Source organism: Vitis riparia, chromosome 3 (genome assembly GCF_004353265.1).
Source record: "Vitis riparia cultivar Riparia Gloire de Montpellier isolate 1030 chromosome 3, EGFV_Vit.rip_1.0, whole genome shotgun sequence".
Lineage (NCBI taxonomy): Eukaryota > Viridiplantae > Streptophyta > Magnoliopsida > Vitales > Vitaceae > Vitis > Vitis riparia.
In genome coordinates this window covers 14,669,812-14,694,435 of record NC_048433.1, presented here as the reverse complement: position 1 = coordinate 14,694,435, position 24,624 = coordinate 14,669,812, and the positions used below count along the sequence as shown (strand labels likewise).

The 24,624-nt window shown below is 35.1% G+C and overlaps 1 protein-coding gene across 2 annotated transcripts; it reads left to right on the top strand.

Moving 5' to 3' along the window:
* The first annotated feature begins 1,175 nt into the window (after positions 1 to 1,175).
* Positions 1,176 to 9,717, top strand: LOC117911286 (disease resistance protein RUN1-like). Of its 2 annotated transcripts, XM_034825591.1 has the most exons (8): positions 1,176 to 1,770; positions 2,555 to 2,736; positions 2,878 to 3,635; positions 3,985 to 4,404; positions 4,520 to 5,851; positions 5,952 to 6,732; positions 7,219 to 7,292; positions 9,471 to 9,717. In XM_034825591.1, the coding sequence occupies exons 1-6, from the start codon at positions 1,271 to 1,273 to the stop codon at positions 6,678 to 6,680; spliced, it is 3,921 nt and encodes a 1,306-aa protein (XP_034681482.1). In that variant the 5' UTR covers positions 1,176 to 1,270; the 3' UTR covers positions 6,681 to 6,732; positions 7,219 to 7,292; positions 9,471 to 9,717. The 2 variants fall into 2 exon arrangements, with proteins under 2 accessions (XP_034681482.1, XP_034681481.1); XM_034825590.1 differs by having other exon boundaries at positions 2,555 to 3,635.
* The last annotated feature ends 14,907 nt before the right edge of the window (positions 9,718 to 24,624 follow it).

Below are 24,624 nucleotides of genomic sequence, written 5' to 3'. Positions count from 1 at the left end.
AACCCTGAACCTGCCATTGCCCTTCTTAAGGCATGTTGGGAACTTAAAAAAAATGAAAGAAAAAAGAGAAAGAAAGAGAGATAAATCACTTGCTTGTATTAGAATAAAATGAAAAATAACATGAAAAATAATGGAAAAATAAAAGAAGATTAAGACTATATTTGGATCCCAAAAGATATTAAAAAGAAAAAAAAATGTTTTAAAAAATAGTTTTTTCATATTTAATTTTATCATAAAAAAACACAAAAGAAAATAAAATACAATTAAAATTCCTAAAAAATTTACGCATTTTCAAATTAATTAATCCTTATATAATGGAGAGAAACAAATGAAATGTTTTTATAAAAACATATAAAAATAATTTATTAAGTTTAATTTTTTTTTTCTTTTTCTTTCCATCTATTTTTCTTCAATATTTTCTTTTCCTTCCATTTTCCTTTAAAAATTTCAAGAACCATACATAAACTAAAGGTCTATTCAAAACTATTCATTAAAATACTTTTTTTATACTTTAGAATAGAAAAATAGTTTATTAACTAAAAAAAATGTTGATATTTTTATTTTTTGTCAAAACAATTTTTAAAGAATTTATTTTGAAATTAAATTGTTTTTTCTAGAACAAATTTAGACCATCTTTAAATATTTATGTTTTACAAAGAACCTGATCAAGGATTGATGTTTTGTGAATCCTCTTGAAAGAGGGGTGTTTTTCGAGAGGTGATGCATGATTGTTTTTAGCTCTAGCTATAAGTGTGTTAGTTTAAGTCTTGTAATGAGTACAACCCTCATCTTTAAATATTTTTAATTCTTTAAAAATTGCTCAGGTTCGATTTGAGGTTCTTATGGATTTTTTTTATTCAATTTTTTAGTGGCCAGTTTTTAACGAAAATTTGTCAAACAATCAGTGAAATATCAGCAATATATTAATAGCAAGATTCATTATTTTCATTTATTCTCTCTCTCTTTTTTTTTCTTTTTTTTAATTGTTATTCATTTTACAATAAAAAATTTAAATATATAATTAATAGATAAATTTCAACCGCGTAGATTTTCCGTTGGGACCGCGTAAACCCTACAAATGCCACGGTGAAGATCTAAAAATATATTTGTTTCATGGTCTGGCCTCTCACTTTCCCTTTCCTTTATGTTTTTATCTACTGTTATACAGTGGTTTCTTGCTTTAGTTTAGTCTTCATCCACCCCTACCCTCTCAAGTTACAATTCTCTCAGTCAAGCTACCGGTCTTCCAAACCCTTCTTTGAATTTTGCAATGGCTTCTTCTTCAACCAGTCTCTCAGTACCTTCTTCCTCTTCCACCCATCGCTGGAAGTACGATGTCTTCCTTAGTTTCAGAGGTGAAGACACCCGCCAAAGCTTTACTGCCCATCTTCACGCGGCGCTTTGTCAAAAGGGAATCAACACTTTCAAAGATAACCAACTCAGGAGAGGCGACAAAATATCTCCAGCTCTCCTACAGGCAATTGAAGAATCGAGGTGTTCCATCATCATTTTCTCCGAAAACTATGCGTCTTCAAGTTGGTGTTTGGATGAACTTACAAAGATTCTTGAGTGTGTCAAAATGAGGAGGCAAACAGCTCTACCGGTTTTCCACAATGTGGATCCCTCCCATGTAAGAAAGCAAGAAGGGAGTTTTGCGAAAGCATTTGCAAAGCATGAACAAGTTTACAAGGATAAGATGGAGCAGGTGGTGAAGTGGAGAGATGCTTTGACTGAAGCAGCCACAATTTCTGGATGGGATTCACGAAATAGGTGATTCTTTCTTACTGCATCCTTTTCCTTTCTATGTATTGAGTGATCCAGGAAGATGGATCTCGTCCTCCTGTTATCAATAATAAGTTTTCACAATTTCCATTCACCTTATTTAGACCTTATTTTTTATTCTCATATCTAATAAACAATCAGTAATCAGCATCTTACAGCTGGTGAGCACGGACCCAAATTTTCACAGCTAAGTCAGCGTCTAAGTCGAAATTGAGGTGGTCCTCTTTATGGTGGGGGCATGGGCATGGTGAAGGTGGAGACGTGTCAAAAATTTTAAAAATTTAATACAAAAGGAAATTTAATGAAGGAAAATTCTTGGAAACTTCATGGGTGGAAGAAGCTTTTGACCACTGACCGCCAATTAATACACATATTGCTCTTATTGCAACCGTTTGGATTTTATTTATTTTTAAATATATGTAATTTAATATCCTCTGTGGCTGCAGCTTAGTATATGGTGAAGTTATGAGACAGTGCCACTTGTTCAAGAAGAGAAATTATTTCACAAAACTCCAAAAGCTAAAGGAGTTTTTCCCATGTTCTGGTGCTAGACTGAATCATAGTATTCCTAACCCCATATCTCTTTTATTGGTTACCGTGTCTTCTCACCATGACAACGTGAATATGGGATTAACAATTTGATCAATTTTAGCTTCATCTTGTCCAGTTGCAAAGAACAAATCTAAGTTCTGCTATACTTATTTATTTTTTCTTTGTCCCTCTGTGGCCTTGAAAAATGACCATGTGATTGTTCTTGACTTGAATTTTGCAGAGACGAGTCTGTGGTTATTGAGGAAATTGTTGCCAGGATTTTGACTGAACAGATCGATGCATCCTCAAGCAACATGGATGCTCTAGTTGGGATGGACTCTCGTGTAGAGGACGTGGTTTCACTGTTATGTATTGGCTCTGATGATGTTCGGATGGTAGGAATTTGGGGCATGGCTGGCATAGGTAAGACTTCCATCGCTGAAGCTGTCTATGAACAAATCTGTGCTAAATTTGAAGGTTGTTGCTTCCTTGGGAACGTTAGAGAAGACTTACAAAGATATGGTCTACCTTATTTAATAGAAAAGCTCCTTTCACAAATTTTAGGGGGAACAAAAATTTTCGATACAAGAATCAATTCTATAAAAGCAAGACTCCATTCGAGGAAGGTCCTTATCGTACTTGATGATGTGGATAAACAACAACAGTTAGAAGATTTGGTAAGAAATCATGATTGGTTCGGTCTGGGAAGTCGAATTATCATAACAACTAGGGACCGACATTTGCTAAGTTGTCAAAACGTGAATGCAATATATGAAGCTAAGAAATTAAAGTATGATGAAGCTCTTGAGCTCTTTTGTCAGCATGCCTTTAGATCTGAGCAGCCTACAAAAGATTTTATGCAGCTGTGTCACCGTGCAGTAGATTACACTGGAGGCCTTCCCTTGGCCCTTAAAGTCTTGGGTTCTTGTCTATACAAAAAAGACATAGATGTATGGAAGAGTGAATTGGACAAACTCAAACAATTCCCCAACAAAGAAATTCAAAATGTGCTCAAAACAAGTTTTGAAGGGTTAGATGACAATGAACAGAACATATTTCTTGATATTGCATTCTTCTATAAAGGGCATCATAAAGATTATGTCAAAGACATACTAAATGGTTGTGGTTTCTTCTTTGACGCCGGAATAAAAAGTCTTCAAGATAAGTCACTCATAACCATCTCCGAGAAGAATAAGTTGTGGATGCATGATTTGTTACAAGAAATGGGTTGGAATATTGTAAGGCAAAAATTTGAAGTACCTGGTGAGCGTAGCAGGTTGCGGGTTCATGAGGACATCAATCATATACTAACAACAAATACGGTAAGACCAAAATACATCAACTCTTATTTTTTCATGTGTATAAGTTCTTGATGAAAACCTAAGTTTGAAGAATACTCTTCCCTTTCATTCAAGAACTCACAGTTTTGTACAATTTTACTAACATTACAAAAGTTGCTACCTTAAAGGATTCCTTTTCATGTGTTAAAACTTCATTCCTCCAACAACACTTAAAAAAATGAAAAATAAATAAAAAATAAATAGGAAAGAAAAAATGTAATTAGTTTGCTATAGTCTTGGACTTTCTTCTTTCCTTTTTCTCTATTTTTTTTAAAAAAATTTTTTTGCTATTTTAACTTCCAACTTGTACTCTGCTCTGGGTTAATGTTAGGGGACTGAAGCAGTTGAAGGCATATTCCTTGATTTGTCTGCATCAGAAGAACTAAACTTTAGCGTTGAGGCCTTTGCGATGCTGAAGAGATTAAGATTGCTCAGGGTCTATACTGTGCAAATAGATAGAAGCTTGGAATATTTGTCAGAAAAAGAGTTAATCGCCCATACTGATGATATTTGGGAAAGGAGGAGCTATATTTGGGAAAGGAGGAGCTATGCTTGGACAAGGATGGAGCATCTGTACACTCAGTGTAAATTGCACCTGTATGGAGATTTCAAATTTCTATCCAGCAACTTGAGATCTCTCTATTGGGATGGATATCCTTTGAAGTCCCTTCCATCAAATTTTCATCCAGAGAATCTTGTTGAGCTAAACATGTGCTTTAGTCAACTTAAACAACTATGGGAAGGAAAGAAGGTATATGATTATGATTTATATGCATTTTTTTTTTCTTTAAACAGATTATAAAGTTCATTAAAGTGGATTTGATCTTTTTTTTTTTTTTTTTTTTTCTTCTCTTTCTCTTTGATAGGCATTCAAGAAGTTGAGATTCATCAAACTTAGCCACTCTCAACATTTAACCAAAACTCCAGACTTCTCTGGAGCCCCAAACCTTAGTAGACTGATTCTAGAATGCTGTACAAGTTTGGTCGAGGTTCACCCATCCGTTGTAGCTCTCAAGAAGCTTATTTTCCTGAATTTAAAAGGCTGCAAGAAACTTAAGAATTTCTCAAGGAGCATCCATATGGAGTCTCTTCGAATTCTTACTCTCTCTGGCTGCTCAAAACTCCAGCAGTTTCCAGAGGTCCAAGGTAAAATGGAACAGCTGGCAGAGCTTTCTTTAGAAGGGACTGCTATAAAAGGATTGCCCTCGTCCATTGAATATCTCACTGGACTTGCTTTATTAAATCTGAAAGAGTGCAAAAGCCTTGAGTCATTACCCAACAGCATTTTTATGTTGAAATCCCTGAAAACTCTCATTCTTTCAAACTGCACAAGACTCGAGAAGCTTCCAGAGATCCCGGAAAACATGGAGAGTTTGATGGAGCTTTTTCTAAATGGGAGTGCTATTATAGAACTGCCATCCTCAATTGGATGTCTAAATGGGCTTGTTTTGTTGAATCTGAAAAATTGTAAAAAACTTGCAGGTCTTCCGCAAAGCATTTGTGAACTGACATCTCTTCGGACTCTTATTCTATGTGGTTGCTCAGAACTGAAGGAATTACCAGATGACTTGGGGAGCCTACAGTGTTTAGTAGAGCTCAAAGCAGATGGAACTGCCATACAAGAGGTGCCACCCTCTATTAATCTTTTGACAAACCTTCAAGAATTATCATTAGCAGGATGTAAGGGATGGGAATCTAAGTCATGGAATCTGGCTTTTTCTTTCGGCTCGTCAGCAACACTAGAACCATTGCGACTGCCTCGCTTGTCAGGTTTATACTCCTTGAAAGAATTGATTTTAAGTGACTGCAACCTATTGGAAGGAGCATTGCCCATTGATCTCGGCTCCCTATCTTCATTGGAATGGTTAGATCTCAGCCGAAACAGTTTCATTACGATTCCTGCTAGCCTTAGTGGACTTTCTCGGCTCAAAACGCTCATACTGCCATACTGCAAGAGTCTTCAATCATTGCCAGAGCTTCCATCAAGTATTGAATATTTAAATGCCGAAGCTTGCACATCCCTGGAAACCTTTTCATGTTCATCAAGTGCATGCACATTGAAGGGGCTTACGGAACTCGACCTCATATTTTCTAATTGCTTCAGACTAATGGAGAATGAACACAATGACAGTATGAAACATATCCTACTGGGAATTCAGCTTCTTGCATCAATACCAAAATTTCTGGGTCCAAATGGGGTCTCTCTCTCTCTCTCTCTCTCTCTCTGTGCATATGTTTTTGTGCAAAAAACAATAGTAGACTGTTTCCTTACATGCAAACAATGTTTTCATGATACAGAGTATCTATGGTTGGGACTATCCGGAAAATGAGTATAATGCAATCGTTCCTGGAAGTAGAATTCCGGAGTGGTTCGTGGATCAGAGCACGGGGTCTTCAGTAACAGTAGAGCTGCCTCCACATTGGAATAATACCAAGTTGATGGGAATGGCTGTTTGTGCTGTTGTGGGCGCCAAGGGTGTCATTGACCCCACCACTGAGAAGCGCTCGATTGGTATATATTTTAATGTGGATGGTAGCACTGGGATTCGTACTGGTTGGACGGCTAGCCTGAGTCTACCAATGAGAACTGACCACACGTGGTTTGGGTATCGACCACTTGCTATCCTGACTGCATATTCTGGGGACTTTGGAAAGAGCAGAGGCTCTATGGTGGTTTCATTTCGAGTAGGAATCGGGAAGGAGAAGGTAGAGGTGAAGAAGTGTGGGGTTCGTCTTGTATACGAGGGAGAGGAGAAAGATAGTCATTGCAGCTTTCCTTGTGGTGCCATGTGGCCGGAAGAAAGAGAGGAGACAGATAGTGAATGCAGCTTTCCAGGAGAAGGAGATGAATCAGATTCAGGATCAGAAGACCTTAGACAATCAAATTCAGATTCAGAATCAAAAGAACTTAGGCAAACTTGTTCCCCCTGTAACCTTCTTACAAACTTTTTCATGTTGCTGAAGCAGATCTGTGTTACCAGTAAGGAGAAAGCTGACCTTTCCCAATCAAATTCAGTCTATCCATAATCAGATTCTTTTTCAGATTAAGAGCCACTACCGCCTCCTTCTTGGCCCCCATGTAAGCTTCTTCCGAACCTTCTCATATTCCTTCAATCACATCTGCGTTGCCACTGATAATAAGGCTGACCTTTGGGAATCAAAGACCTGGATTTTGAAAATATGTTATTCACCACTAATTTCCTAATTTTAAAATTTTTTAATTTCTTAATATTAATATTGAACCGTATATGAGACTTATTTGTTCAGGACTAAATATCTTTGGTACATTGTTTCAATTAAATATCTTTTTCCTCCCTCAATGTTTCTAATGAATAAAAATTTGTTAATTAATTTTAAGTATTTTATTTATAACCATCTTTAGTTAAATAGAAATTCTATTTTACTTGATTTCTTAAAAATCTAGAAAAATATAATATACTCTTGTAGATTACTTTAGGAATTAGTCAACCAAATGCCTTTAGTGGCTAAAAGACGAATGCATATCAGGTTTAATCATTTCAGTCATTTCATTTGAATTTAGCAAAAAATGTTTTAATTTTGTCAGGCTGCACTGAAAAGTTTGAAGGTGGTTCTGGTTGAAAAACCTCGATGGAGCTCTATCGGATACCCTCATTTGAGGTAATCACTCCCCTTCAATATGTTTTTAAGTGTTTTAAGTACTTCATTTAGCTATTTAGAAGTATACAATTAACGGATTGAAAATTTTAATTTTAGACTTCTCATTTTCATAATCAAATTATTTTAAAAACTTATGCATATTTTATGTTTAAAAATAAAAAAAAGATCTATAATCTCACAAAAGTTTTGATAATGTAATTTTGAGAAATAAGTCTATTTATATGAAATAAAATGTGTTGTAATCTTTTTCATTTGAAAAACAAAATGAAAAATTAATAGCATTTGTTTTTCAAATGTTTTCATTCTTTTTCCATTTTTTTTTCTAAAATTTACCGTCTTTTATCACTCTTGCTCAATTATTACAGTGACACCTTATTTGTAGAAACTCATACCTAACAAATAACAACTCTTGATAATGAAAAACATAAAAACCTTGTAAATTTGGTGATTTAGATGGAAAAACTAAATCAAATTTAATTTTTTGGGAACTTTCCAATAGTATAGTTAAGATCCACGGTTATAAAGAAATGTTATTATGCCCCTCAAACCCTGGACCAGCAATGTCCACCCTAAGCCATATGAAAGTCTTACCATTATGCTAAATAACTTAATGGTCGCCCCACCCCCGGGAAACAAAATGTAGGCTCCATGGAAAAATAAATACAAAATTATGAGACTTTTGGCCATTTGTTTTATTTTTATATTGAACTCGTCTTTTCAAAAGATAAATTTATTTTAGAATAACTTGTCTTTTGAAAAGACGAGTTCCGTGTGAAATAATAAAATGCCGTAGTTTTAGAATTACTTTTAGGATAATGGTTTTCTAAAAATTATGGTACCCATGGAAAAAGCCCTAAGATCCTGTTAAAGTCATTCATGTGAGACAACAATTAAGAGCACTGTTAGCTTCGTGAGAGTTAGGAAATTAAGATAATCATTAAGGACTTAAAAGTTGTATCCCCACGGTACAAAGGGCAAATAAGGGATAATAAATAAAAGCATCCTATCATGGTGGGGTAGAAAAAGGATAATTTTTTGGTTTGACTTGTTGAATTAGTTTAAAATATTTTTTCTATATCGCATATTTGGGTAGCATTAATTATGTGTTAGAGAATGAGTGGGAAAATAAAAGAAATCTTAGGAGAGGGCAAGACTATCATGATAAATCGAGGAGTTTTCTTAGGTATAAGCCTCTCGTAAAAAATAAGGTGAATGCATCCTTCTATGAGTTTGAATTATAGAAAATATTTTTTAAAAATTTATATTTGTTTAATGATCTCAAGTGTGTGAGGTTGATATACGAGTAACTTTGCGATCTTTGGACAACAACTACTAATATAAAAGGTGAGTTTACAAATCAATCTAATCTCATAGTTTTTAATTGATTTCCAAATTGTTATGTTGGAACAAGAAGAAGCATATGGCAAGTTGTTAGACTCGGAAGGTTTGGGAAATGATAAACTATTCATTAAGTTGATCTCTAATTATCACCCAAGCAAGTACAATGATGGAAATAGATTATATGTAAGGTGTTGTTTATTTTTTCAACTTTTTATTAAAAACAACTTGGTTTCGAATTTCAAATAATTTGTATTTTATTTTTATTAATTTATTATTTATTTTTTAAATTTATTAACTAAAAGTAACTTGTTGAAACGAACCAATATAACTAAAGTGAATATGTTGGATTTTTTTTACTTCTTAATATTTAATAGAAATAAAATATTTAAAAAACAAATAACTTAATGTTTAATATTATTAAATACTATTTAGTCTTAAGTTTTATTTAGAATTAAGTTAAAAAAGCAAACACCACATAAATTTATCCTTTTTCTTTTTTCTGGTTATTTTTTATAGGGTGGTTTAGGAAAATGAAGGAAAACATCTATAGATTTTTTCAATCTAATCCACATCAATATTTTACGGTTGAATGTGTGTTTAAATGATTTTAATAGTTTGGTAGTATTGAAGCTAACAAATTAGTTTACTTAAAACTTATCGAATAAGGTATCTCTTTCTCTCTATCTTCCTCCCTCAATCTTTTTCATTCTCTTTAAAATTGAATGATACTTTTGTTTGAGATATTTAAGCTTGTTTGTGCCCTCTATTTTGAATGTCAATGACAAAGTCAAGCTAATTCTCTTATGTATGCGTTTGGCCTTCCCTTTGCCTTTGCAGGACGGATGTGGCTATCATGTTTTGGAGTTTGGTGGAGCAATAAATTGATCATAGTGTGTTATTCTGCATATTTGTGCTATTGACATTTTCTAAATACATAGGATTGAAGGTTTTAGAATCTGTTGGAAGGTAAGACTGAACCAATTAAAGTAATCTTCTTTCAAACTAAAAAACATGCATTGTATTAAGAGGGATTTGCTATATCTATGTCATGTTAAATTTTTCATGTATATCATTTTTCTTTTTAACCAGTCGTATTCAAACTTGAATTTAAATCAAAGAGCTACGATTCCAAGATATTTTCAGGATTGCTTGATGGAATGAAAAATTTAAGCTGGTTAGAAACTTTAGTTTTTACTCACCAATAATAAAGCAAAACATTCGTGTACTTTGAAGTTTCTCATCGGCACATATTTGTTGACTTAAGATTTTGAGGGAACTATGATTGTAGTTAGTAGAATGGTTATGTTGGTAAGGGCGCAGATGTTGGTGATGATGGTAGAGGTGGTAGTAATAGGCAACAATATAGTCCATCATTACATTATTTTATATGGTTTTATTTCCATGAGTATATTAATTCATTGAATCTGAATTGTTCACCTTCAATTGAAGAGGTAATACTACACATAATAACATTCAATAGATATAGCAAATTTACGAGTTTATAAAAAAGATATAGCAAATTTTTAATAGAGAGATAGAATATAAGTGTAATGATGACATAATCCTTCACACGTAGATATTAATTATTTTGGGTCAAAGGGATCTTCATGGTTTTAAAACACGTCAACATAGAATGCTGATCAAATCCTAAATCATTGAATGTTGAAGAAGGACAACTCTCATCTTTAGTTCATTATTATTACACTTTTTTTTTTCATATAAGCTTCATCTCCTTTATATATCTTAGTTTAACTTTGAACTAATAGTATTGATTTTTTTTCTCCCTGATTAATCATTTTCTCTGTTTTATCATTTGTATAATTGTTCTCTTATTTCTTTTTTTTTTTCATCTATTTTTATTTTAACATTATTCATATTTTAAAAGTTTTAAAGGTTTATTTTTAGGTTTTGAAAAGGGATTTGAAAATAATTTTTAGGAGGGTAATAGAAAATTGAAGAAAAAAAAAGGAAAATCATGAAATCAGGTGACTCTTTTTAGATAAGTTTGGAGTAATTTTGAGAGTTCTTTTAAGATAAGTTTGAAGTAATTTTGGGAGTTCTTTTTGATGGGAAATTGACAAGGTTTTTTTTTTTTTTTTTGTCATTTCATTTTGTGTTCGAAAACTATTGAGAATTTGATTAACCATCAAGTTCACAAGAGCATTTGCAGAGTTTTTTTTACTTTATGTTCTTATCATGAGACTATTGAAAATGTAATTGACAATCAAGTTCTTATGATTAGATTCCATATGTGTGAAAATTTTATTCTCTTGAAAACTTCTTTTGAGTGTTGTTATGACTTATGAATTCTAAAAAACTTTAAATTAAATCAATAAATATGACAATATTATGTTTGATAAAGATGGTGATTTTAGTAATGATATAAATTTAATATCAAACAAAATATAAAAATTTAGGTTATTCTATTGTGCTAAATAGGTACTTCTCTTCATTAGGATTTCATTATTTTGGATAATTGATGTTGTCAATTTAGACAGAGGATTAAGTTAAAAAATCCTTCATTTGACCTATTATTAAAATAAATCATTTTCTTATCAATTAATACTTTGAATTTAATAGAACTTCATTAACTACCATCTATGATATAAATAAAACTAAAAAATTTGGATTAATAATAATTAAATGTATAATTATAAAAAATAGAAAATAAAAATAAAACTAAACAATTAATTAGAATGATAGAAGATATCGATTTCTATTCCATTTTCTTAATAATAATCTACGAAAATAATGAAATCAAAATGATTAAACAAATATATACTAAAAAACAATAAACAAAAAATAAAAGAAAATATTGATTTATGTTTAAAATCCATGATTTTATCAATAGTAAACTATAAAAAATATAAAAACTAAAACTATAGAAATAAATTAAAATCGTAATATATATATATATATATAGTTGCTACATTTTTGTGCCTCTTTTTTTATTCAATTTATTTAAGTTTTAATTAAAAAAATGTTTAAGAATGACAATGGGATAGGTTTTTTCAGGTACTCACTTTGCTCCGTCCCTAATAGGACGAGTTTGAAATTTAAATAAATGGGTTAGGGGTGGGTTTGGGATTTAATTTTTATTTTCCTATTTTTAATATATAATAATAATAATAATAATAATAGTAACAAATATTTTCAATCAAATAAGTTATAAAAAAAATTATAATATTTTAATTATTTATAAAATAAATTATTTTAATGTAATTAAAAAAATTAAAAATAATTTTTTTAAAAAAATTAAAATTTTCAAAAAAAAAAAAAGTTAAGATCGGGGACATGAGAATTTCTCATACTCGCCTTGACCTTATTTTGAATAAACGGGATAGGGTTAAGATCGGGGCGACCCATCCCGAACCTACCCCATTGTCATCCATCCACCTTAAATAATATAAGACTTTAAGCTGTACAAGTTTTAACATGTATGCTTATCATAATCTTGTATTACATTAATAATTTAATATATTTTTATTTAATATAAGTGGTGACCAATATGAAAATTAGAAGTAGTATAATAATTGGTGACCCATAGACCCATATGAAAATTAAAATCAATTATTTACTTAAATGAAAACCAAAGAAAGAAATTTTGAAGATACTATAAGATGAAACTGAAATTTAAAAATTTTAAAATAACGGTTTTTATCTTAAATAAAAATATTAAAATAAAAAATTAGATAATGGTTTTAAAAAATGATTTTAATTTATTGTTTAATTTAAATATATTTTTGAACTTTTATTTCTATTTTATTTTAGTCTAAAAATAGTCAATAGAGTTGAATTTTAAGACTACGAAATAAGATGATTATGTGAAACTATAAAATTAAATTTTTTATTTCAAAAAAAAAAAGTTAATTTAAAACTGCTTTAAAATGAAAATGAAATTTTAAAATCAAAATTAAAAGTTTTATCTCAAATAAAAAATATTAAAATAAAAATTCTAAGTCACCACTTGATCTTAATCTAAAGAGTACATTGCATCACCTCTTAGATTATAAATTTGTTAATGTAGTAAACTTTATTATTAATAAATAGTTATTAATAATTTTTTTAGTTCTTTGAATACTATTATTAAATGTGTAGTAAACTTTATTATCAATAAATTATTATTAATGCATTTGTTGTAAACTTTATTGTTAATAAATTTGTGAATGCAATAAACTTTATTATTAATAAATTTCTTAGTCCTTTAAATGGTATGAGTCATTGTTTGTAGTAGGATATGGATTTAAATTTTCATTGATTAAAATCTAAAAAAAAAAAAAAAAGGTTTATCAATTTGTGGACCCCGCATTTCGTTGGATGCGTTCCCACTCGATAGCGAGCTCGATTTTTATTTGGAAATGATTTTTATTTATTAAAAAGAAATGATTTGGAGTTGCCACTTATTTTTGTTTTATTTTAAAAGGGTAAACAAAATAAAAAAGAAAAACCCTAAGTGCGACTCCTGGTTTTGGAAAAGGTGATCTACGAAAAACCAGATCGGGCTCGGGGGTCAGGTTACTTATCGGGAAGGTACGGTGAGGACCATAGCACCCCTCTAAGTCCCTAAAGTCGGGTCTCTACTAATAAAATGAAGCTGATGTGGTAATTGATGAGTAAATCAATGAATATCTTGAATGATCATGCACACATAAGAATCGAGACATGGATAGAGAATGACCAGAATGGGAAGGGATGCATACCTAGGTCACGAACGAGCAATGCGCTATCATAAAAATGGGGTTAGTGTATAATAAAGAGCACAAAACATATCACATGCGTCACCAAATAGAAATTAAAACTGTTTGAGGGAAAACTGGATTTTTGAAATTTATTTGAAAATTGGAGTTTTAGAGATTATTTGAAAATTGGATTTTTAGAAATTAAATATAAGAATGAGAATTTTAGAAATTAAATTTGAAAGGAATTGGAATTTCAGAGAACTAAATTTGGGAATCGAAATTTTGAAGAATGATTTAAAGACGGAATTTTAATAAACAAATAAGTGAATAAATAAATGAATGGAATAATAATAATGATGAAATAATAAAGATTAGGTAAATAATTGCGAAAAATAGAATTTTAGAGATGGGAGATTGAATTTAGAGATTGAGATTTTGAGAAATTATTTGGAGATGAGATTTTTAAATATATGAATAAGTGAATAAATAAATGAACGGGATAATAATAATAACAAAAATAATCATTAAACAGCTGAATGTGAATAGTGGAATTTTTGAGATTGAAAATTAAATTTGGAAAACAGAATTTTGAAAAATTGAACTTTAATTATTGGAATTTGTAAAATAAATGAATGGAATAATAATAATAATAATAATAATAATAATAATAATAATAATAATAATGAGAATAATATTTAAACGAATGAACGTGAATAGTGGAATATTTGAAATTGAAAATTAAATTCGGCGGTAAGATTTTTCAAGAACTGAACTTTAATGATTTGAATTTTTAAAAGAAATAAATAAATAAATATGGCATAATAATAATAACAAAAATAATGTTTAAACGAATGAACGTGAATAGTGAAATTTTTTTAGATTGAAAATTAAATTCGGAAGTCAGATTTTTTGAATAATTAAACTTTAATGATTGAAAATTTTAAAATAAATAAATAAATAAATATGGAATAATAGTAATACTAACAAAAATAATATTTAAACGAATGAACGTGAATAATGGAATTTTTGGAATATTGAAACTGAAAATTTGAATTTTGGGAAAATTAAATTTAAAGTTAGAGTTCTAGAAAATTATTTCGAGAATTGAATTTTGAAAAATTAAATTTAAAATATTGGAGTTTTGGAAAATTGAATGTTAGATCTAAAGTTTCATAAAATAAATTTAAAAATCACATTTTACAAAATTATTTTGGAAAGGATACATGTATATATATATTCTTAAATAAAATAATAAATAAATAAATAAATAGATAAATAAAAAATAAATGAATAAAATAGATAAAACAAATGAATAAATGAATGAATTTGAAACGTTGGGATTCTAAAAGAATTATTTGATAACAGGACTTTCAAAAAAATGAAAATTTTAATATGTAAAGTGGAATTAAGAAGATGAGGAGAAAAGAGAAAAAATAATAATAAACCACCTTGAAGCCTGCTGGAACCATGCCACTAATGAAGAATAAAAAATAATATAAAAAAACTCATGTCTTTGACTTTTATCCACCAATTTGTTTAAACAATGCCATCAGTGGAGAACAAAAAGGCTTCAGCAAATACTTGCTCGTGGGTTGGGGCGTCTTCCAAATACCATAGAACGACATGGAGCTTCTTCGTCGAAAACCTATTTTTTAAGAGCCGTGAGACCCATGTCACCATGAGGTCCATCAATCACAGAACAGCCGAATGAGTTGAGATGGAAAATGGGTGGTTTGCGGCTGCTGGGTGCAGGAGATGGGTATGAAAGAGGAGGAATTTGTGATGGGGGGTTTCGTGTAGCCGTGCATGCATGCACCAATAATGCACATGGGAGAGAATAGCCAACAAAATGAATAAAGCTAGGAATGGTGCACAGGTAAGTGATATCTGATCCCGACTCTGTAACTTTAGGAATCGTTCTTTGAAGAAGATGAACCACTGTCACCCCATACTTCTGAAAGTTACTTTCTACTGATAGACATTTTCCTTGCTCTTCCATCCCTGGTTTCTTGCTCGGGTGCTGCTCATACTGCTCTGATAGGCCAAAAGTCTTTTGGTCATTGGACAGCTGGGGTTCATAATGGTTTTCCTTCATAGCTATGTAGGGCTTCGGTTCATTTCCATTGAATTTTTGGAATCATCAGCATACTTGCTGCAACCTGGGACAAAGACCACCACATCAACATCTCAATTCTTCTCCACAAATGACGTCCCCATACCGCTCACCATTCTTTTTCCAGACTTGAACGCCGAGCTCCAACAGCGTACAGTAGTTAATCTTTATCGTCATCATTGGATGATATGCATAATGCCTTGTACCCAAGATGTTCACAGAAAACAGAGGGACACAGCCAAAAAAAAAAAAAACAGAGCATAGGGGAAAGGAACAAAAATAAAATGAAGATAGCCGCATTTCATGAAATTCCAATGGGCTCCTACTGGTGGATGGAAGATATAAACAGATTCAAAACAAAATACCACACATATGTTCAGATGCCCCGCAATGAATGTGATAAAGGTCCTCATTCATCTTTTCAAACCAAATTAATGAAACGGAAAAGGAATCAACGACACAAGTAAAAAAGGAACAACAAATAAGATCAACAAAAACATAAAAATAATGATACCCAAAATAACAATAAAGATGTATGGTTAAGTATGAGCATACCCGAAAACGCACTAAATATCCTCCGTAGCTTTCCCCCTCAGTTTTTTTTTTCCTTCAATCTCCATTTTCCTTTCCTTTTATCCCAAGCTGATCCTCCGGTCCCCTATTCACCAGTCAGCAGCATGGGCTTCCAACCACCCTCCCTGCTACGTATGCCTTATGCAAACAGCATCAAGCCCTCAGCTGGGGTCCCCTACCTCTCTAAAAATGTAATGAAAAGTCAAGATAAAAAAAAAACCACTCCCCGGGTCCCCACCCCTAAAGGGGGTCTACAAATATGTCCCTTTTCGGTAGAGCTCATGAGTGTAAGGAATGTGAACACTAGAGTGAAAAACAAGTGTGAGTAATGAGTGGGATGAAATGAGCTCTATCGAAGAACAAAGGAGACCCCCAAAAGGACACCCAATGAAACACGGACTTACTCAGGTCAATGGATGAACATAGAGGTTCTAATCCTAGAAGAAAAGGATGTCCCAAAAATGACTCCAAAGCCACACTAAAGGATCCAGACTCTCTCCAAGACGTCTCCATAAGTGACTCGAAAAAACCATATCAAAGATGAGTAACGGTCGAACCATTCTGGAGTACCATAAAGAAAATGTCCCGAGAAGACTGCCCTAAGAAAACTACATGAAAGTGCCAAGCATAGGGTGCCCAACAACATGACCGAAGTATGTGTCATGAACTCAAAGGACCGTTCCAGGAGCAATGAAAAGAGAATTCTGGAAGAGCAATGACGGATAAGCGATAAGCATAGGGTAACGCGGTGAGAAAAACGAGGATAGATGCAAAGCCATGGAGGCAAAACGTACAAAGTCAACGAATACGAATGCCAGGGGCTGTGACCTGAATGATACAGTCGAGGAGAAACGACTTTGAACGTCAAAAGCACGTAAAGATGGTGACTCAAAAATCAAACAAGACTCGACTATGCAGGCGCAGCTCGGAGGTGAACAAGACTCAACTCAATCTGACAAAACAATGACCGATCGATATGGGTGCGGTCCTGAAACTCTAACTGAACTCAAATTGACAAGATGACGATCGATTAATAGAGGTGCGGCCCCGACTCGAAAACTCAAACATGATAGGATGATGATCGATCGATATAGGTGCGGTCCCGACTCGAACTGAACTGAAACTAATAGGATGAATGACCGATCAATATGGGTGCGGTCCCGAAAACTCAAACTCAAATCTCAAACTGACAGGATGAATGACCGATTAATATAGGTACGGTCCCAAAAACTCAAACTGAACTCAAACTGACAAGATGATGACCGATCGATATAAGTGCGGTCCTGAAAACACAAACTCAAACTGACAAGATGATGACCGATCGATATAGGTGCGGTCCCGAAAAGTCAAACTCAAAACTCAAACTGACAGGATGAATGACCGATCGATATAGGTGCGGTCCCGACTCGAAAACTCAAACTGATAGGATGATGACCGATCGATATAGGTGCGGTCCCAGAAACTGAACTGACATGACAAGGAGATGGCCGATCGATATAGGTGCGGCCCCGACTCAAACTCAAATTGATAAGATGATGACCGATCGATATAGGTGCGGTCCTAGAAACTGAACTGACATAACAAGGAGATGGCCGATCGATATAGGTGCGGCCCTGACTCAAGCTCAAACTGATAAGATGATGACCGATCGATATAGGTGCAGCCCCGACTCAAACTCAAACTGATAAGATGATGACCGATCAATATAGGTGCGGTCCCCAGAAACTGAACTGACATAACAAGAAGATGGCCGATCGATATAGGTGCGGTCCCAGAAACTGAACTGACATGACAAGGAGATGACCGATCGATATAGGTGCGGCCTCGACTCAAACTCAAACTGATAAGATGATGACCGATCGATATAGGTGCGGTCCTAGAAACTGAATTGATATGACAAGGAGATGGCTGATCGATATAGGTGCGGCCCCGACTCAAACTCAAACTGATAAGATGATGATCGATCGATATAGGTGCGGTCCTAGAAACTGAACTAACATAACAAGGAGATGGCCGATCAATATAGGTGCGGCCCCGACTTAAAAACTCAAACTGATAAGATGATGACCAATAGATATAGGTGCGGTCCTAGAAACTGAACTGACATGACAAGGAGATGGCCGATCGATATAGGTGCGGCCCCGACTCAAACTCAAACTAATAAGATGATGACCGATCGATATAGGTGCAGTCCTAGAAACTGAAACTGATATGACAAGGAGATGACTAATCGATATAGGTGCGGCCCGACCTCAAACTGAAACGACAATGACCGATCGATATAGGTGCGGTCCTAGAAACACAAACTGATATGACAAGGAGATGGCCGATCGATATAGGTGCGGCCCCGACTCAAACTGAAATGATGAATCACCGATTGATATAGGTGCGGTCCTAGAAACACAAACTAATATGACAAGGAGATGGCTGATCGATATAGGTGCGGTCGTAGAAACACAAACTGATATGACAAGGAGATGGACGATCGATATAGGTGCGGCCCCGACTCAAACTGAAACGACAATGACCGATCGATATAGGTGCGGTCCCAGAAACACAAACTGATATGACAAGGAGATAGCTGATCAATATAAGTGCGGCCCCGAACTCTAACTGACAAGACAATGACCGATCGATATAGGTGTGGTCCCGACTCAAACTCAAACAGACAAGATGATAAGAAGATGACCGATCGATATAGGTGCAGCCCTGAAAACTCAAACTGACAAGATGATGACCGATCGATATAGGTGCGGCCCCGACTCAAACTGAAATGATGAATGACCGATTGATATAGGTGCGGTCCCAAAAACTCAAACTGATAAGAAAATGACTGATCAATATAGGTGCGGTCCCAACTCGAACTCAAACTGATGAGAAAATGGCCGATCGATATAGGTGCGGCCCCGACTCAAACTCAAACTCGAACTGACATGATGGTGATCTGATCAAGTGGCCCAAAGCCAAAGGATATCCAGGATAACGATGCAAGCAAATTCGGAAGGAGGGGATATGCCCCAGTATGGAACTCACAGGGGTCAATAACTAGATCAAAAGATAATGAAGCCTGTGAAAGGTCCAATGATCTTGGAGAGGGGGTATGCCCCAGTATGCAATGATGAACAGACAGAGATGCAAAATGCCTCAAAACTACTGTACTCTGAAATATGCTCATCCATCATGTAATGAAAATGTCCAACCTCAAATAGGTAATGCCAAACAGGACCATGTATCGTGACACCATGCTGATAAAACAAGACTAACTGACGAATAAAAACAATGATGACTAGTGCTCAAAATGCGAAAAACAAGCAAATCAACACTCAACATGCCAACTGTCAAAGTGAAAACATCGTCACTAATAAATCAACAATCTGTCAGGCCCTACTATCATGGAAGATGTTGAACCTAAAGTCCAAAAGAATGTATGAAAACACAACCAGGGTGATCGAGGACTGATCTACATCTCCTCCTAATTGAGAAAAGGGTGAGGTCATGTGCCATAGTGGGATGTGTAGGATGAAAGAATGATCAGGCTCTGGTAAGATAGAAAGTACAAAAGTATCAAGGGTGAAGTGTCTGAGTATGAAATGAAAGGTAGAGAGGTATCCGAGATCATCCAAGTATGCCGAGAAGACTAACCCGAGGTGTCGATAACTCCATAACCCATCGAAAAGCAGTAAACACAAACAGGAAGTCAAATCTCGATGTCAAAACATCCAACTAGGTGGCCATGCCCCAGTATGCAATGATGACAACATGAAATAATCCAATGATCTCCTTATCACTCGTCAGATGCTCCAACGTCAAGAATCAGTCTGATCTCCCTCCAAAAGATGGATATGCCCCAGTGTAAGGGATCCAATAGTGTGACTATGCTCCAATGAAAAATACTCTCCATCCCGGCTATGCCCCAGTGTAAAGTAGTGTATCCGAGTCAACAAATCAATCAACCTCTACTCCTGGTGCCAAAACGGAAACATCTCAATGTAATCCATATGAATCAGAATCCCCGGGCTCCATGAATGTGAATGTGGTGGCTATGCCCCAGTATAAACCAACTGAAGTGACTATGCTCCAATGAACAATCAAAGTCCATCACCAATGAGAGGGCTACGCCTCAAATAAACCGTCATCTCAAAAATCAACCATCGATGAGTAGAGTGTGTCCCAATGCAGAGTATCGAGTAGAGTGACCATCTCCAATAAAAGCGCTCTCTGAAAGGGCTATGCCCTAGTGTAGGGTCATCTAACAACTCCTAATTCATCATAAACCAAATGAAAAAGCAAACTGACTATGCCTCAGTGCAAAGCGTCATCCCACTAAGAAACCGTCATCGATGAGCGAGGTATGCCCCAGTGTAGATAACGTCGCCTCTGAAAATCCATCACTGATAAAAGGGGGTATGCCCTAGTGCAAATCATCATCTCAACCCCCTATCCACCATGCTCCAAGAAATAATCTCCGACCAAGCTCAAGTATTGCCCATGTGTGAGCTGTCAAACACAATGTGAAGTAATGGCCTCAGGGTGGTCTTCAGACACAGGACGTAACGTAGGCTAAGGTAATAGGGTGAAAGAAATGAAAGGAAACTAGGCTCAAAGATCCCAATGATATAATCCCCATACCCCTCATGCATGAGATGCAATGCGTAGAAAACATCATGAGTCCCGGACCTAGGGGTCCCCACACGAAAAGTGATGATAAAGGAATGGACATATCGAATAAGCAAGAATAAAGTGTGGATGCTGAACCTAAGTCAAACATCAAGCAGGATGAGAAAAGAAAGAAATTAGATGAGGTAAGGTGGAATGGAGGAACAAAACAAAGATACAAGAAAACAAAGAGATAGAAAAATGAGTGACAGTCAACCTGCATCAAAGCATAGAAAGTAGTCACATCCGAAATAGATGGAATGATGGATAGAACAAGGATCCAGAGATACTAAAGAAAGGTCGCTCGTCTCTCTCACAAAAATCGAATGGATGACTCATACTCTCACCCAAAATATACACCAAGATAGAATCTCATAAATAAGCTCTCATACGAACTCTCTCTGACACATAAACTGAATGAAGCAAACTGGCACGTCCATACACATGCCCAATGGAGAATGATACAATGAAGAATGCGCCTTTTTTTTTTTTTCTTTGTTTTTTTTTTTTTTTTTTTGTGCATACTCTTATCAATAATGAATGAACTCCCATAAAAATACATACCCAAATGATCAAACCCTCTCCACATACGAATATAACATGAATCCTTACTAACAAGACAACCTCTCAAAATAACATCTCTGAACCACTGCCCATAAGGCGAATGGGGGAGGAATGTGACAATCCTCCATGCAATGACGTGTGAAAAAACACCCCTCAAGGTGAAACACGGATAATATCGAGTAAGCAATAATGAAAGAAAAGACAGAGAACGAATATCACAAATGGTGATATGTGATATCAGAAAAATAGTGATGAAATGATGTCTGAGTGGAAAATATCACAGTGAAGAGTGAAGAATGAGGCTCGAATATGTATGTCAGGTCTGGAACTCATGACGTATCCAAACATAGCATGCAAGCACTATAGGGTCCCCAACCCAGTGTAATAGGTAAATGAGGTGATGAAAGAAAAGGCTATGTGCTCGTGTGAGGCTCAAAAGGCTAGCAACGGGTAACTCTATATGTGAGGGTGATAAAGTAAATAGGCTCATGAAATGATGGCCACCCATCCTTTGACCAAAACCTCGAACATCGTGCTTTCGAGATCTCACATGGCCAATACTAAAGACTGGCATCCATCCAACATAGTCATGGCGACTCCTCTGAAATCGTGCGAAAGCTCCCACCGATGCTCTATGACAACCATCAATGTACTTTGAAAATCTCTATCATCACAAGCCACTCACCATCATCTCATAAAATCACCATCTCTAATCATCCCAACTCTCTGAAGTCATATGCAATGGCTAAAAAACATCGTCAAGTAGTCAAACCACTCTCTCATCATGATCCATATATATCATCGTGTAAAGCTCACCTCGGGTCTAACCATCTCGGACTCTACCTAGTCAGATCAAGGAAATGATGGAAAGGAAAGGCAATGGTACTGTAGCATGATAAGGCAAACAAGGGTAGTAAAGTCGTGTAATAGTACCAAGAGGCGGTGTCATGTCAGGCTCAAAATGGGTAGGTCGTCAAGTCCATAGAGTCAGGGTATGGATATGGATATGGTACTGCTCAGATTAGAAGGTGAAACGGGTCACAATCTTGAACTCCCTAGGTCGATCTCCTAATCTTAGGTCAATAGGCTCAATATCCTCCATGATAGGTCAGGCCAGAGTGATCATGACGCGCAAATGAATAGATGCCCCAAGTCAAAAGTACAACACATCATTTGATATATGGTCCTATGATGGCAATCTAAAATTGGAAATATGACAGAAACTTTAAGGTCATAAAGGTGTCCACTGTGAGATGGCTACAAATGTGACTAAAGAATTTCTATCAACGATAAAAAAAAAAATGAATGAGGTGTGAAAAACAACACTGTCATGAGATCGATACTCCATCTATAACAAAATGTCTTTAACTCAACTTTCAACCCGAGCTCCATAAGAGAAAAAATGATAAGGTGATCAAGGCGAATCTCTCGAAAAAAATGTGAAAGTGAAAATGCCTTTCACCTTTCTGTAATGAAAATATGAGCATCGAGTCGAAAATTGAATCAATGATCAAACAAAGAATGAGGTATCTGGCTCGTGATAGGTGTACAGTGCAAAAACAAGATGATCATGATCGATGAACATATCCTGAAGCATCCAGTAAGTGACAACAAAGTGAAAGAATGTGTCCAGCCAAGAAAGAAATACGAAAGCCCTAGGGGGTAAGCATGACAAACTCATCGAGTGAAAAACGTAATCCAATGCGACACAATAAAGGTGATCCGACCGATACTCAAACTCATACCAATCTCTGAGCACTCTCGACTGGAGACTAAAAAGAGGGAGTGACAAATCCGAACTATGACCACAGAGGCTCTAAAAGCCCTCAGATGCACCCACGCGTAGGGAAAGGGTCCTAATCGAATGATCTATGGCTTAACCTACAAGGCCAAGGTGGCTCTAAATGGATATGGGTGGACTTTAAAAGATCCCTAGCAGAAGCGATCGTACCCTCCAGCGGTACGCAACCCTCTACACGCCTTCGAAGAGACGAGGCGCTTCCATGCAAGGTGGTCATCACATCCACACATGCACTGCCTCGACATCCCAGGGGGTTTCCTATGGTGAAAGCTCTCACAACTCTCAACACTCAATGGTAATCTAAAGTGCACAGTGAACGGTGTGAGTGCATCCAAAAATCCTATGAAACTAAAAAGAAAACACACTAGCTACACAAATATCCTGAAATCTAGCTCTGGGCTATACAAGTCTTCAAAGTTCGGACTCCAATCAGCATCAATATGTCGACCACCTCCAGAATGCTCCCAAACATAGATACAGCCCATCGCTAGACCCTACTCCTAATCACTAACTCGGTCGAAGAGCAAACAAAGCAACAAATCTTATATCAAATACGAGATCAAGGAAAACAAAATGTCGACCGAGTCTAGGGATTTGGAGATAAGGGGATAGGTGTGTGTCCCACATAGACAAGCAACTCATGCAATCACACGAAATGAGAGAAGTCATGCAACAGACAGTCATGCAAAACAGGTATATATCATCCAAATCTACACACAAACTAATCGAAAAGAATATCTAGCAAATAATAGCATGCTCCATGATAATCAAAATAATATATAACCAAGAGAAACAAATCATGTCAAATCAAATGATATATAATGGTGAGTTTATACATGTGAAGTGATTAGAACAAAACATGGCAAAATCAGAGTCACTATGCTAAGTAAGGTAAGATGAACAATCAACATAATCAGCATATCAATGTCTCCAACAAATATAGCAATGAAGCACGGAAAAAATTGCCACAATCGGAATCCTCAATCAAGATAAACAATCATCATAATCAACACGTCAATGTCCCAAGTAAAAACAAACACCCAAGCATGCATCCAATAGTATCAGGAACTCTCAATGTGCAATCAAGAAATAGGTACCCACTGATCGACTCATCAAACGCCACATTTGCTTCATCTTAAGTTCAAGCTTGACCCTCTAAACGATCCCCAGTGGAGTCGCCATTTTGTGGACCCCGCATTTCGTTGGATGCATTCCCACTCGATAGCGAGCTCGATTTTTATTTGGAAATGATTTTTATTTATTAAAAAGAAATGACTTGGAGTCGCCACTTATTTTTGTTTTATTTTTAAAGGGTAAACAAAATAAGAAAGAAAAACCCTAAGTGCGACTCTTGGTTTTGGAAAAGGTGATCTACGAAAAACCGAATCGGGCTCGGGGGTCAGGTTACTTATTGGGAAGGTACGGTGAGGACCATAGCACCCCTCTAAGTCCCTAAAGTCGGGTCTCTACTAATAAAATGAAGCTGATGTGGCAATTGATGAGTAAATCAATGAATATCCTGAATGATCATGCACACATAAGAATCGAGACATGGATAGAGAATGACCAAAATGGGAAGGGATGCATACCTAGGTCACGAACGAG